Below are 14,462 nucleotides of genomic sequence, written 5' to 3' on the forward strand. Positions count from 1 at the left end.
TTTCGAGTAAAAGTAAAGAGCTACCAGACTAAACCAAAGATATGATGAAATAATAACGAATAATTGTCCAAACTTAAATTTTTTTCATATCTCTGACACAAACTTTTACAGTATTGAAAAATAGTGAAAAAGAAAAGACTAAAAAACATTGGAAGAAATAGATTGGTAGGAAAAAATGCTTACATTTGCATAATCCGTCTGGGCTTGGGTGTCTGAAGGACCAGGTAGTGCATGTTGGAGGGTGGAGGGACCGGTGGCGTTACATTCTTGTACAAATTGGACTGCGGCTTGTACAGGCAGCGTCGGTCTTGAATAGTCGATATGAAGGTTGGATTGGCCAGTGTATTTGGGGGCTTCGGCCAGTGACCATACTGCACAACTGTTGCCTTCGCAGGGGGCGCATTATTGGCCCTCGCTTTCTTAGTGGTTGGCGGTGACAGATATTCTTCATAATTGGCCTTAAAAAGAAGAGAAAAAGTTAGTATTGAAATAATTTGCCCCTTTTCACAGAAGAAAAAATGAAGAATTCATACACATTTTCAACTAGCTAAGGGTAAGTGTTTTAAATATGAGCCATTCTGTCGCGAAAACACACAAAAGTTAGAAAAAATACAAAATATTCCTTTATTACCTCTGCAATACGGGTAAAAATGAAGAATGCATACACATTTTCAACTAGCTAAGGGTAAGTGTTTTAAATATGAGCCTTTATATTGCGAAAACACACAAAAGTTACAAAAAATACAAAATATTCCTATATTACCTCTGCAAAACGGCTAAAAATGAAGAATTCATACACATTTTCAACTAGCTAAGGGTAAGTGTTTTAAATATGAGCCATTCTGTTGCGAAAACACACAAAAGCTAGAAAAAAATACAAAATATTCCTTTATTACCTCTGCAAAACGGCTAAAAATGAAGAATTCATACACATTTTCAACTAGCTAAGGGTAAGTGTTTTAAATATGGGCCATTCTTTTGCGAAAACACATAAAAGTTAGAAAAAATAAAAAATATTCCTTTATTACCTCTGAAAAACGTCTAAAAATGAAGAATTCATACACATTTTCAACTAGCTAAGGGTAAGTGTTTTAAATATGGGCCATTCTGTTGCGAAAACACACAAAAGTTAGAAAAAATACAACCTGACCCCCTAATTGAAGGATATGAATTAGAACCATGGTAACGTATTTTCATCGTATTGTGCATTTCCCACAAGAGGACACTTTTCGAGTAAAAGTAAAGAGCTACCAGACTAAACCAGAGATATGATGAAATAATAACGAATAATTGTTCAAACTTAAATTTTCTGTATTACGGGAATAGTTTATTTTCGAACCATTATATCTACCAAAGGTTCAATACCTGAGTTAAACTAAGAGGTTTCAATTTCAGGAAAAAATTACATTTTGACAACATTTGACAATTTACCAAATTTAAAGTTTTGTTTAGTTTCAAAATGTTTTCTGTCACTCATCTTCTTTTAATCATTCACAAGCAATACTAAAGAAAACCACTTCCCACGGTTTATTGATTTTAAATTATTAAGAAGGCTATTATTTCATTGAAATATACATTTTACATTTTTAATTTTCATGCTTTAGATAAGTATCTTGTCCTTTTGGTGTAAATTGCAGCTGAAGGCTTATTTCATCATATTTTGCTTATTTTCGTTGGAAAACACACTGAAAAGACATATTATTGAACTCAAATCAAACATTGCCGGGCTTGCATTTGAAGAACCTTCCATTATTTTCTATCTTGTCCTCTATTTCAACATATACTGACTTTTAAAGCTTTTCAGCACTCTTAAATATACTATCCTAACGGTTATTTATTTACGAAATTGTGCAAACTGTTGATTTAGAACAATAATTACCTTTCTATACATCAATTAACACTCACTAGAATTGCCACTTTTCACTCGCGGAGAATGGTTTCAAAACAATACTTCTTACATCGCATGGACTATTTGTGTCAAACGAGACATCTTCAATGCAGATTAATTAATTGTTACGTTCGATTTTGTTTTGGACACAGGAGAGCATCAATGGGAAGTGAGAATTTCTGTAAAACTATCAAAGATTGATTAGGTGTATGGTGACTAGCTTAGCCTACGTACGAGAAAGAAAAGTTCTTAGGTGTGGAGCTCCCCCACCGCCTTAACCATCGCTATTGAAATCCCTTGAATTAGGTTAGAGACAGACAAAAAGTTAGGTGTATGGTTAGGTTAGGTTAGATTATGTTAGGTTAGGTTAATTTAGGTTAGACTAGCTTAGCCTACGTAGCCCCCCCCTCACCTCCCCCACCGCCTCAACCATCGCTCTTGAATTCCCTTGAATTAGGTTAGAGACAGACAAAAAGTTAGGTGTATGGTTAGGTTAGGTTAGATTATGTTAGGTTAGGTTAATTAACGGCAGCCTCTTTTGTTAAGGTTTTTTATTTTGTTGAGGGAGGCGGGAGCCCCCCCTCAACAAAAAGTTAGGTGTATGGTTAGGTTAGGTTAGCTTATGTTAGGTTAGGTTAATTTAGGTTAGACTAGCTCCCCCAACCCCCGGGGGCCACGGGGACTGAAAGCCTACCACGGGTGGGATCCCCCACCACCAAGGTTAGGTTACCTAACATTTCAAGGTGACCCCCCCCCCCCCCACCCCGGGGGCCACGGGGCCGAAAGCCTGATACGGGTAGGACCCTCACCACCAAGGTCAGGTTAGGTTAGATTAGGTTAAGTTACCTAACATTTCTAGGTTAACTTACATCAGGTTAAGTGGCGTGCCACTTAACCTGATGTAAGTTAACCTAGAAATGTTAGGTAACTTAACCTAATCTAACCTAACCTGACCTTGGTGGTGAGGGTCCGACCCGTGTCCGGCTTGCGGCTCCGTGCCCCCGGGGGTGGGGGGGGGGGTCACCTTGAAATGTTAGGTAACCTAACCTTGGTGGTGGGGGTCCCACCCGTGGTAGGCTTTCAGTCCCCGTGGTCCCCCGGGGATGGGGGAGCTAGTCTAACCTAAATTAACCTAACCTAACATAATCTAACCTAACCTAACCATACACCTAACTTTTTGTTGAGGGGGGGGGCTCCCGCCTCCCTCAACAAAATAAAAAACCTTAACAAAAGAGGCTGCCGTTAATTAACCTAACCTAACATAATCTAACCTAACCTAACCATACACCTAACTTTTTGTCTGTCTCTAACCTAATTCCAGGGATTTAAAGCGCGATTGTTGAGGCGGTGGGGGAGGGGGGGCTACGTAGGCTAAGCTAGTCTAACCTAAATAAACCTAACATAATCTAACCTAACCATAAACCTAACTTTTTGTCTGTCTCTAACCTAATTCAAGGGATTTCAAGAGCGATGGTTGAGGCGGTGGGGGAGCTCCACACCTAAGAACTTTTCTTTCTCGTACGTAGGATAAGCTAGTCACCATACACCTAATCAATCTTTGATAGTTTTACAGAAATTCTCACTTCCCATTGATGCTCTCCTGTGTCCAAAACAAAATCGAACGTAACAATTAATTAATCTGCATTGAAGATGTCTCGTTTGACACAAATAGTCCATGCGATGTAAGAAGTATTGTTTTGAAACCATTCTCCGCGAGTGAAAAGTGGCAATTCTAGTGAGTGTTAATTGATATATAGAAAGGTAATTATTGTTCTAAATCAACAGTTTGCACAATTTCGTAAATAAATAACCGTTAGGATAGTATATTTAAGAGTGCTGAAAAGCTTTAAAAGTCAGTATATGCTGAAATAGAGGACAAGATAGAAAATAATGGAAGGTTCTTCAAATGCAAGCCCGGCAATGTTTGATGTGAGTTCAATAATATGTCTTTTTAATTTGTTTTCCAACGAAAATAAGCAAAATATGATGAAATAAGCCTTCAGCTGCAATTTACACCAAAAGGACAAGATACTTATCTAAAGCATGAAAATTAAAAATGTAAAATTTATATTTCAATGAAATAATAGCCTTCTTAATAATTTAAAATCAATAAACCGTGGGAAGTGGTTTTCTATAGTATTTTTTGTGAATGATTAAAAGATGATGAGTGACAGAAAACATTTTGAAACTAAACAAAACTTTAAATTTGGTAAATTGTCAAATGTTGCCAAAATGTAATTTTTCCTGAAATTGAAACCTCTTAGTTTAACTCAGGTATTGAACCTTTGGTAGATATAATGGTTCGAAAATAAACTATTCCCGTAATACAGAAAATTTAAGTTTTAACAATTATTCGTTATTATTTCATCATATCTTTGGTTTAGTCTGGTAGCTCTTTACTTTTACTCGAAAACTGTCCTATTGTGGGAAATGCAAAATACGATGAAATTACGTTCATATGGTTCTAATTCATATCCTTCAATTAGGGGGTCAGGTTGTATTTTTTCTAACTTTTGTGTGTTTTCGCAACAGAATGGCCCATATTTAAAACACTTACCCTTAGCTAGTTGAAAATGTGTATGAATTCTTCATTTTTATCCGTTTTTAAGAGGTAATCAAGGACTATTTTGTATTTTTTTCTAACTTTTGTGTGTTTTCGCAAAAGAATGGCACATATTTAAAACACTTACCATTAGCTAGTTTAAAATGTTTATTAATTCTTCATTTTTAGCCGTTTTGCAGAGGTAATAAATTAATATTTTTTATTTTTTTTCTAACTTTTGTGTTTTTTCGCAACAGAATGGCTCAAATTTTAAAGGCTTACCCTTATCTAGTTTAAAATTTGTATAAATTATTGATTTTTAGACGTTTTTCTGAGTTCATATATAATCTTTTTGCATATTTTCTAATTTTTGTGTGTTTTTGCGATCGAATGGCTCATATTTAAAACATTTACCCTTTACCTAGATGAAAGTGTGTCTGAATTCTTCATTTTTATCCATATTGCAGAGGTAATAAAGGAACATTTTGCATTTTTTCTAACTTTTGTGTGTTTTCACGACAGAATGGCTCATATTTAAAACACTTCCCCCTAGCTAGTTGAAAATGTGTATGAATTCTTCATTTTTCCTTCTGTGAAAAGGGGCAAATTATTTCAATACTAACTTTTTTCTCTTCTTTTTAAGGCCAATTATGAAGAATGTCTGTCGCCGTCACCCACTAAGAAAGCGAGGGCCAATAATGCGCCCCCTGCGAAGGCAACAGTTGTGCAGTATGGTCACTGGCTGAAGCCCCCCAAATACATTGGCCAATCCAACCTTCATATCGACTATTCAAGACCGACGCTGCCTGTACAAGCCGCAGTCCAATTTGTACAAGAATGTAACGCTACCGGTCCCTCCACCCTCCAACATGCACTACCTGGTCCTTCAGGCACCCAAGCCCAGACGGATTATGCAAATGTAAGCATTTTTTCCTACCAATCTATTTCTTCCAATGTTTTTTAGTCTTTTCTTTTTCACTATTTTTCAACACTTTAAAAGTTTGTCTCAGAGATATTAAAAAAATTTAAGTTTGAACAATTATTCGTTATTATTTCATCATATCTTTGGTTTAGTCTGGTAGCTCTTTACTTTTACTCGAAAAGTGTTCCTCTTGTGGGAAATGCAAAATACGATGAAATTACGCCCCCATGGTTCTAATTCATATCCTTTAATTAGGGGGGTCAGGGCTTGGTATGAAAAAGGAATTTTCAGTGAAAGACTCATAAATATAGCTCTTAATATGGTTTTTTCAGTGTTTTTTCCAACGAAAATAAGCAAAATACGACGAAATTACGTTCCCATGGTTCTAATTCGTATCCTTTAATTATGAAAAAAACTTGAAACAGTGATTTTGCGATAAGCCTTCAGTTGCAATTTACACCAAAAGGACAATATACTTATCAAAAGCATGAAATTAAAAAATGTAAAATGTATATTTCAATGAAATAATAGCCTTCTTAATAATTTAAAATCAATAAACCGTGGGAAGTGGTTTTCTTTAGTATTGTTTGTGAATGATTAAAAGATGATGAGTGACAGAAAACATTTTGAAACTAAACAAAACTTTAAATTTGGTAAATTGTCAAATGTTGTCAAAATGTAATTTTTTCCTAAAATTGAAACCTCTTAGTTTAACTCAGGTATTGAACCTTTGGTAGATATATTGGTTCGAAAATAAACTATTCCCGTAATATAGAAAATTTAAGTTTGAACAATTATTCGTTATTATTTCATCATATCTTTGGTTTAGTCTGGTAATGATTAAAAGATGATGAGTGACAGAAAACATTTTGAAACTAAAAAAAACTTTAAATTTGGTAAATTGTCAAATGTTGTCAAAATATAATTTTTTCCTGAAATTGAAACCTCTTAGTTTAACTCAGGTATTGAACCTGTGGTAGATATATTGATTCGAAAATAAACTATTCCCGTAATATAGAAAATTTAAGTTTGAACAATTATTCATTATTATTTCATCATATCTTTGGTTTAGTCTGGTAGCTCTTTACTTTTACTCGAAAAGTGTCCTCTTGTGGGAAAAATATCACTCTAATAAGTTTATCGCTAAACATAAGTTTACGTTTGAACAATTATTCGTTATTATTTCATCATATCTTTGATTTAGTAGCTCTTTACTTTTAGTTGAAAAGTGTCCTCTTGTGGGAAAGAGTTTTTGTCACTTTAACTAGTATGGCATTGAACATAAGTTTACGTTTGAACAATTATTTAACTTTATTTCTGCTCATCTTTGATTTAATGTAGTAGCTCTTTACTTTTCTTTGAAAAACTTATTCTGTGGAAAGTTTTTTAATTAATAAAACATTTCGTGGTAACGAAGTGTAAGTAAGGAGCGAGCCAGCTCAATGATATCCGAAACTCTAGAAAACGGAATTTTGATAGCAATAGATACATCAAAGAATCAGCTTTAAATGCTGATTTCAAATATATAAGTTTCATCAAGTTTAGTCTGCGTGTTTATTTGATAGTTTTTTTTTCTCACGAGATAACATATCAAGCTAATGGGACAAATTGTAAGAGGCGCAACGTATAATGTACTCAAGTAAAGCGGTATTTTCTAGCATTTTGTGGTGTAAAACAGCAATTCAACCTAAGGAAGGTCTAAGTGTTGTAGAAATAAAATTCTTAGATAGTAATCGACTTGAAATTATCGAAAACTATGTATTGAGTTTCTGAGTTTTTGAATTTCTCAGACCACAATGGTGCATCATGGTACACTTGGTCTTAATTATTTATGTAGTCGGTACAAAATTAACTGTTAATAGAATTTTTATTTATAAGCTTTTTTGAACTAATCTTATTCATTTAAATCTTCAAAAATAATTTACTCATATTAAAAACAACTCACTACGGCACCTAGACGACCGAGAAGGACACAGCTGGGCATGCCCCCCCCCCCACCCGAGCGGCGGCACAGTCTATACTTACCTGTTTAGACGTGAGTAATTAGAAGTATGTTTAAAGAAAATTTACGGTCAAGCAATTATTCAACTTTATTTCTGCTCTCTTTGATTTAATGTCGTAGCTCTTTACTTTTCATTGAAAAACATAGTTCTTGGAAAGGTTTTTTTCCTGGTTTTATCACAGACATTAAATCTCATACAGGCTTCTATCAATGACAATAAATCTCGCTCCGTATGTAAAAAATAATATAAAAACCCACATCTGGCTAATTGATGAATTTTAGACATACAAAATTATAGATAAAATGAAAAATAATAAGTAACCCTGTTTATTACATTTATAGAACACCCCTCAGTATATTCATGAAGACTATACCTTTCCAAAGAGCTTTTGACCATAGTGTTCTCGACCTTTTTTAGGATGTATGGGCCGAGTGGGAGCTCACAGAAAATGAGGAGCTTCTTTTGTGTAAATCTGAGATTGTTAGTTCAGATAATGATGACGACGTGGTAGAAGTTCATTATACATCATCTGGACTATCTTATACATCAGATGATTTGGTGAGGAGGGGACCCTCAGGGAGACTGTGTGTCGAAGATGATGATCGTCTATATGTTAATATGCCCACTCTGAGTAATATCGAAACATACAATGATGATGATGATAGCATTCAACTACATACAATACCGTCACCTCAAATTGAAGAAATTACCATTGAGGACGAGATAGTGGAGGATGATGAGGTCATACATTTAAAAAGTATTACATATATTGATTTGACAATTAAATAAAAATATTTAGAAGAATGATTTTTTTTTATATCATTGATAAAAAAACTTGGCTGTGGACTGATAGTAGGCCTACTCTTTGGAGTGATTTAATGAAACTGAACTATTCATGTACAGAAGTCTCTGCTGGTATCCTTATTCTATACATATCTAGTATGAGAAAATAAAAATAGCAGAAACAAATTTATTGTATGATTATGGTATAAAACTTTTCAAGCATATCAAAAATGGGATTTATCGTAAAATGGTATATGAGAACACTTCCACCATGGTTTCCGTTGTTTAAAATCTTTTTCGTAGAATGACCTCTTATGTTGTCTCTTAAAGGGCCACTTTTTCTCTTCTCTTGGAGCATAATCATCATAATAATCCGAGTTATATCTTGCACTATACACATTTTTCCTTGGGTTTTCGCTGCTGTCTTTTACACTATAGAGAAAGCCCTCTTTTACCAGTCTCTTCTTTTGATTCTCCTTTTCTATCATATCAATCCTTCTTTTATCTGAGCTTACTTGCAATCGATATAAATTTCTCTCCATGTCACATATAATTTTTCTTCTCGTTTCCTCCAGATTCTTCTCATCTGTCTCTACCTCTAAGCTATCTAAACATTCAGTCGGTTCATGTGAATACTCAAAATCATGAAAATGTCCTTTACAAATAGAACTGTTGCAATAAAAGGATATTTCTAACTCAACTTGTTCACTCATGTTATTACACTGCTAACTGAAAACTTAGTGGATTCTATTCACAGACTGATAAAACTATAGCAAAAATCCTTTCTTCATATTCCCTCCGCGGATACCATGTAAAAAGCCCTCTGATTGGCTGAGAAAGGGGATGTAACCGACTCGCTGATTGGCTGAGAAGGAAACACGTGATCTAACTGTTTCCGGGAAACTCATAACATTTGGCTCGAGCAACAACAACAAATACTATTTCTGGACACCATGACATTCACGATCGTTTACGCAATCAAGTTCTCGGAAATTCACTTCCCCCTCGAGTCCTAGATCAATAACATTGTTCCCGTTAGAATTCAATGCGCATGTGCAACCTTCGTTCCGGAGCTATTACACATATAAACATCAAATAAATCGACCTTGGAAAAAGAGTTCATTGACCGATTACGCAATCATTCTCCCTAGGGAGGCTATGCCCTTATTTGGGTGTGCAAAAAAGTTATAGGTGGCAGCAGGGGTGGGCAATGGGGCTGGTACCCCCCATTCTACTATTATGTACAACTTATCTTTATTGCAAGACCAGTATACTGAATACCTATTTCTTTTTTTGCTTCTTTAATCACAATTTCTATTGTTGATAGGGAATAATTGAGCATATTAGCCAGAAAGTAATGTAAAATACCACCTAAGATGTTGGCAAGTATTTTTTTTTTTAGATCTTCTATAATTCCCTTTTTTATTTAATCCTTTGACATGCCAGAGAACAACGGAAAATATTTTTCTTTTCAAGCCAGAGATTGAGAACAGAAAATTTCGACCAAAAGTGCATGAAATCAGTTGAAAATGCTTCACTGTTTAAGATTTCGTAATAGGGTGCCGAAATGAATCGGTGAAGACTGAATCCTACCAATTTTGAATTCTAGTGTTCTGAAAAGCAAAATTCACGCTATCTGGTAAAATTGTTTCTGAATTTTTTTTTTTTTTTTTTTTTTTTTTTTTTGCACTCATCCCTGCAAGATCTAATTTACCCTGAGTTTCGAACTCCAGCAAAAAAATGTATAGCGAAAATGCGCCGATGGCGCATTTTCGCTTCTCTTGGTGCGCTATCTAAAGTCAGGCACCTGGCATCAGTGGTCCTGCATTGGTTTTTGGAGCATTGCTTTTCTTGAGTTCATGATAATTTCATGATTGCAAGAATATGAAAATTGCAAGTTGGAATGTTACAACGTTAAAAACGACTATTGCATAGACATTTGACTGAAGAATTTAGACGCTCTGAACTTGATTTTAGGAGTATCAGAAACTCGTGCGTCAGAGGAAGGAAAAACATGAAATTATGTGATATAGCTTTTATTCACTCAGGCAGGAAGGATGGGTTCATAGGCAGGGAATAGGGCTCATGATGAACAAGGAAGCTGCTAAGTCTTGCTTAGGTTGGGAAGGTATTAATAAAAGAATGGTATTCACTCATTTTTATGACTGAAATGCGCGCAGGGCATCAACCATGGTAGCATAAGCCCCTGTAGAACCGACTGATGGAGACAGTGGTGACTCAGATAATACTTATAGCTACAGGAACAAATAGACACTGGAAGAATCTCCTAGGTCCAACCATTAAGCATTAGTCACATATAATTAAACGATGCCACTTTCTTCTTTTATATGAGATAGGACCTTCTTTCTTAAGAAACCAGTAGTAGTCACCCAACATTGCTGGTTCCCAATGACTTCGATATCGACTTTCTAGAGGCCTAGTGTCATAATGGAATCTTCACCTTGTTTTTCACTAACCATGCCAAGATTTTGTGGACGATATGAACACAAAAAGTGAAATTTTGAGTGACATTCGACACCCCATGGCATGTTAGGACTTAAAAAGCTCTTCTGTCAAGATTTTATAATGTTTTTTCTTCTTCTTTGATAAACTTTTACCATTTTCACAAATGATTTCAAATCTGTTAATTCTTTTGGTTTAGCTTTTCTTCAAAAGCAGTCATAAATCACCCTTATGATTCGAGGTCCGGGCTTTACTTAATTGTGGAAAAAGTCTTCGTAAATATTTGAATCCCTCGCAATTTTTTGTGCGTTTCAATTTAATGTGAAGTGGAGGAAGATGCCTCTTAAGCCATTATTTTTTCATAAAATTATATTCTATTTTAAAGTCACCCCACAAAATATACAACACATTAATCTTAAAAATAGTTGCACGTGGAAAAGAACTAGAATTAACAAACTGTATCGCTCAAATATTTCGGATTCTCTACTTCTTGACTGGCAAAAATAACTTGAAACAGTGTTACAGTGCCAGAGTCACTGCCACTTGGGTTAGAATGACTGTCACAGTTAAAATGTTGCCAGCAGAGGTTGGCGCGGGCTCGAAAATCCCGTAAATTGCCAAATTCCGTTTGTTGTTAATCTGAAATAACATTTTATAATTAAGAATAATCGTTATAATAGTTATTATTCCTGAATTGGCTACAAATGGCAATTTTCCTCACTAGCTAGTTTTTTCAAAATATCTTTTGTCAGGTGGGCCGTGGCATATTATGCGCCGTGGTTCGCTCTTTACTAGATTACACCTGTCGCTGCAACTATGATAAAAATAAATTGAGGCATGGCGAGACTTCTTTACTTGCAGTTATTAAAAAAATTGTATTAATTAATTATACAAACAATATTTTGGTTGTTGACCACTGTTTTTCCTAGGACCTCCGCACTCATAGGTACAAAATGTATACGTAGAAGCGTGCTAAAATAGCGAAAGAGGGAAGGAGTTTCATATACTATGCCACAACCTGATCAAAAGATACACCCGTCCAAATAGCTTCTAATATTTAGGTTTAGGATTTGAAATACTTGATTCTTTTTCATCTAGCTTCGCCAATTGGTTTTCAAAAAAATATGAGACAGCTAAATAACAAACTCGTTAGTTTTTAGAATAATTAAAAATGGTTGTCAAGACGAATACTTTCCTATAAATACCATAAATTGGGTTCGCTGAACTAAGTTCTCCATATGGTTATTTAATGAAACATGGAAGTTGGAACTTTTGTGAACGGTCCATTCACCTTTCCTTTTATGAAAACAGGTGTGCTTGAAGTATTGTAGTCTGACATTTTATTGAAAAAAGCATCTAATTTAAAAATGAAAATGGGTGAATTATATTAAAAGCATATCACCAAATTGAAAAAACACTGTACTAATGTTCGTGATTCGTTTTTCCTGGAAAAAAAAAACCTTGAATAAATCCATAAGCTACAGACAAAAGTTTGATAATGTTGTTATTTTTTAAATTTGCGTTACTTAAAACATCTGTTGATGAGAAATAAGGTCAGAAAATAATGCTTACCAACAAAATCAGCCAACTCTTATGCATAAGCTTGGGACTTATCAAGGCAATAGAGAGGGGGATGTCTTTAAACTGGAAGCCGTCCTTCAACTCCATTGAATACAATTTTTCGAACGTTGTGAAAATACAGTCTTCTAATATAGTATATATAAGGGAAAAAGGAATAAACTACGCTGATATAAAAATGAATAAAAAAAAAAGAGAATGTGAAATGTAAAAATCAGCAGATTTGGAATAGAAGGGTTAGGCTAGGATCTAGGCATTAGGGGGATGGGAGTGTCTATGATACAAATAGACTGAAATCGAACCTAAAAACAAGTAATTTTGGTGCTGTTTCTTCCCCTTTGCTCTACAACAATCGAGTTCTCGATGGGCAATCCGCTGCTCCCTCGTCTTTCATCCTCCCCGATCTCGATTTGTCTTTCGTCTATTCTGCAGACGACATTTTAAAGTTAAGTCACACTATCCACTTGTTAACGACGTTTTCACATCTCTACAATCTAAGTATGCAAAACTCGGTCTTGAATTCAATGTTGAAAAGTCGGGAGTTGTAGTCATCAACTGGAAGCACGTACCGCCAGTAGATACCCCTCTCGGGCTTACATCAAACACCAAGTAGGGCTACCATATGCTTCTCTTGCAAAAAATAAGCTACGTTTCAACCGCCGTCTTCTTTCCAAACTATTTAACTCCGTTGCTCTACCAAATTATTTATACATAGCACGGCTTCGGAAAATGTTTACTAAGACAGATAAGTCAGAAATTCGTTCAGTTTTGTCTCGTTTCGCAAAAAATCCTCTACGTTTCCCCCCATTGACTCCCAACTCTGTTGTTGTTAGAAAATTCAGCTTAGCTGACCTTGTTATATCTGTAGAAAAGCAAGTTTCGGCGTCTTTCAAAGCTGATCCATCCTTGGACTTTGGTGCTATCACAGTGATTTATCGAAGTGTTTGACTTGTTCTATATGTGTTTGTTTAGTTTTTTTTAATGCGCGGTCTTTCATTTTTTTTTTTTTTTTTTATGGCGGGTTTTCAAATAAATAATAATAATAATTTAAAACTGAAAATCCTCAAAATTTTGAGATTTCTAGGAGTTAATAGTTTAAATAATAAACAGTCGGTCTACTTTCATTAGTTCTTTCCAGCAATCTTGGTTACTAGTATGATTTTTTTTTTTTTTTTGAGTTTGAGAAGAGGGGATAGCACCACTGTTTTTCGTAAAGTTTATTACCTTTGTGATATTTATTTTGTTATTGTGTTGTTATTGGTTTTATAAAATATACACAGCTAACAATAGAAGGTACAAGAGGTCCTACCCTCTGTTTTCTTTAAATTGGACTAAATTATTCATTCTAATTTTTTAGGATCTACTTATTTATTTATAGCAGTATCTTTAGTCTTTACTTATAGTATGCAGCTTCTGCTGCAACTATTATTATATAAATATCTGTAAGTTTTAATATGACTTTACTTTTCTCTGAAAAACTATTTTTTGGAAAACATTTTCTCAAGCTAATGACAAAAAAATGGTTTTGCTTCCAGCAATAGCATTTTATCACATATGATCATTTAAACCAACAAGTTAACACATTCCTCCGTGGCTGTCCTGGACAAAATCTGACAGACCCCAAGCTGAATCCCAGGTCAGAAAATTTTGTGCTAGTATCGGAAACATAAAACAAAAGGATAAATTATTGCTCTTTCTTAGGAAAGAAGGGAGAAGCGTAGTATCACATTAAAGAAATTTCAAAGAAAAAGCACTTGCACAATACTTGACTAATCAAAAGATTTATAATATAAAAGAAATGTTTTGTTTGAGTTTAACTTTTATCATTTTTGACAAAAGCGATTGAGTCAAATTTTTTAGTTATATTGCTAAGTTGAGGAGGGCAGATTGAAGTGGAAACTGATTTGTACCAGGAATGGTTAAGTTTAAGTTGTGTTTATATTCCATCTACTTTTTGTCACTGATGACTGATAACCAGAGGTACCGACCCAAATATTTACATTTTACTCTTTCCACTGGTTGTGATCTTGCTTCTTTTTTTCTTTTTTTCAATGTCTTACATTTCCTCGGATTCTTAAGCAGACTCACTTCCGAGTATATGACTTATTTTTCAATCGAAACAAAAAAAAAATTATTTTTTGTATTATTAATTTTAGTAACCATCTCCCTGTCTTGTATTTTAGGTATATTTGTTATTGCTGCCGACTGGTGGAATAGAAGGGGTCTTGTATAAAACCAGGTCTTAAAATGGGATGTTATTAATTATTTGTGATTCTGAGGTAC

At 34.6% G+C, this 14,462-nt stretch overlaps 2 protein-coding genes across 2 annotated transcripts in view; both read left to right on the forward strand.

The window, feature by feature from the left end:
- The window catches only part of Rim (Rab3 interacting molecule), a 555,972-nt gene that overhangs the window by 72,799 nt on the left and 468,711 nt on the right, over positions 1–14,462 (forward strand). The window lies entirely within an intron of this gene.
- Positions 322–13,127, forward strand: LOC148942471 (uncharacterized). The gene is made up of 4 exons (XM_089102680.1): positions 322–327; positions 5,074–5,349; positions 7,773–8,112; positions 12,895–13,127. Exons 1-4 carry the CDS (start codon positions 322–324, stop codon positions 13,125–13,127), a joined length of 855 nt encoding a protein of 284 aa, XP_088958806.1.

The sequence above is a fragment of the Artemia sp. Qi Xiang Cuo genome, chromosome 16 (genome assembly GCF_049724085.1).
Source record: "Artemia sp. Qi Xiang Cuo chromosome 16, ASM4972408v1, whole genome shotgun sequence".
Taxonomy (NCBI): Eukaryota; Metazoa; Arthropoda; class Branchiopoda; order Anostraca; family Artemiidae; genus Artemia; species Artemia sp. Qi Xiang Cuo.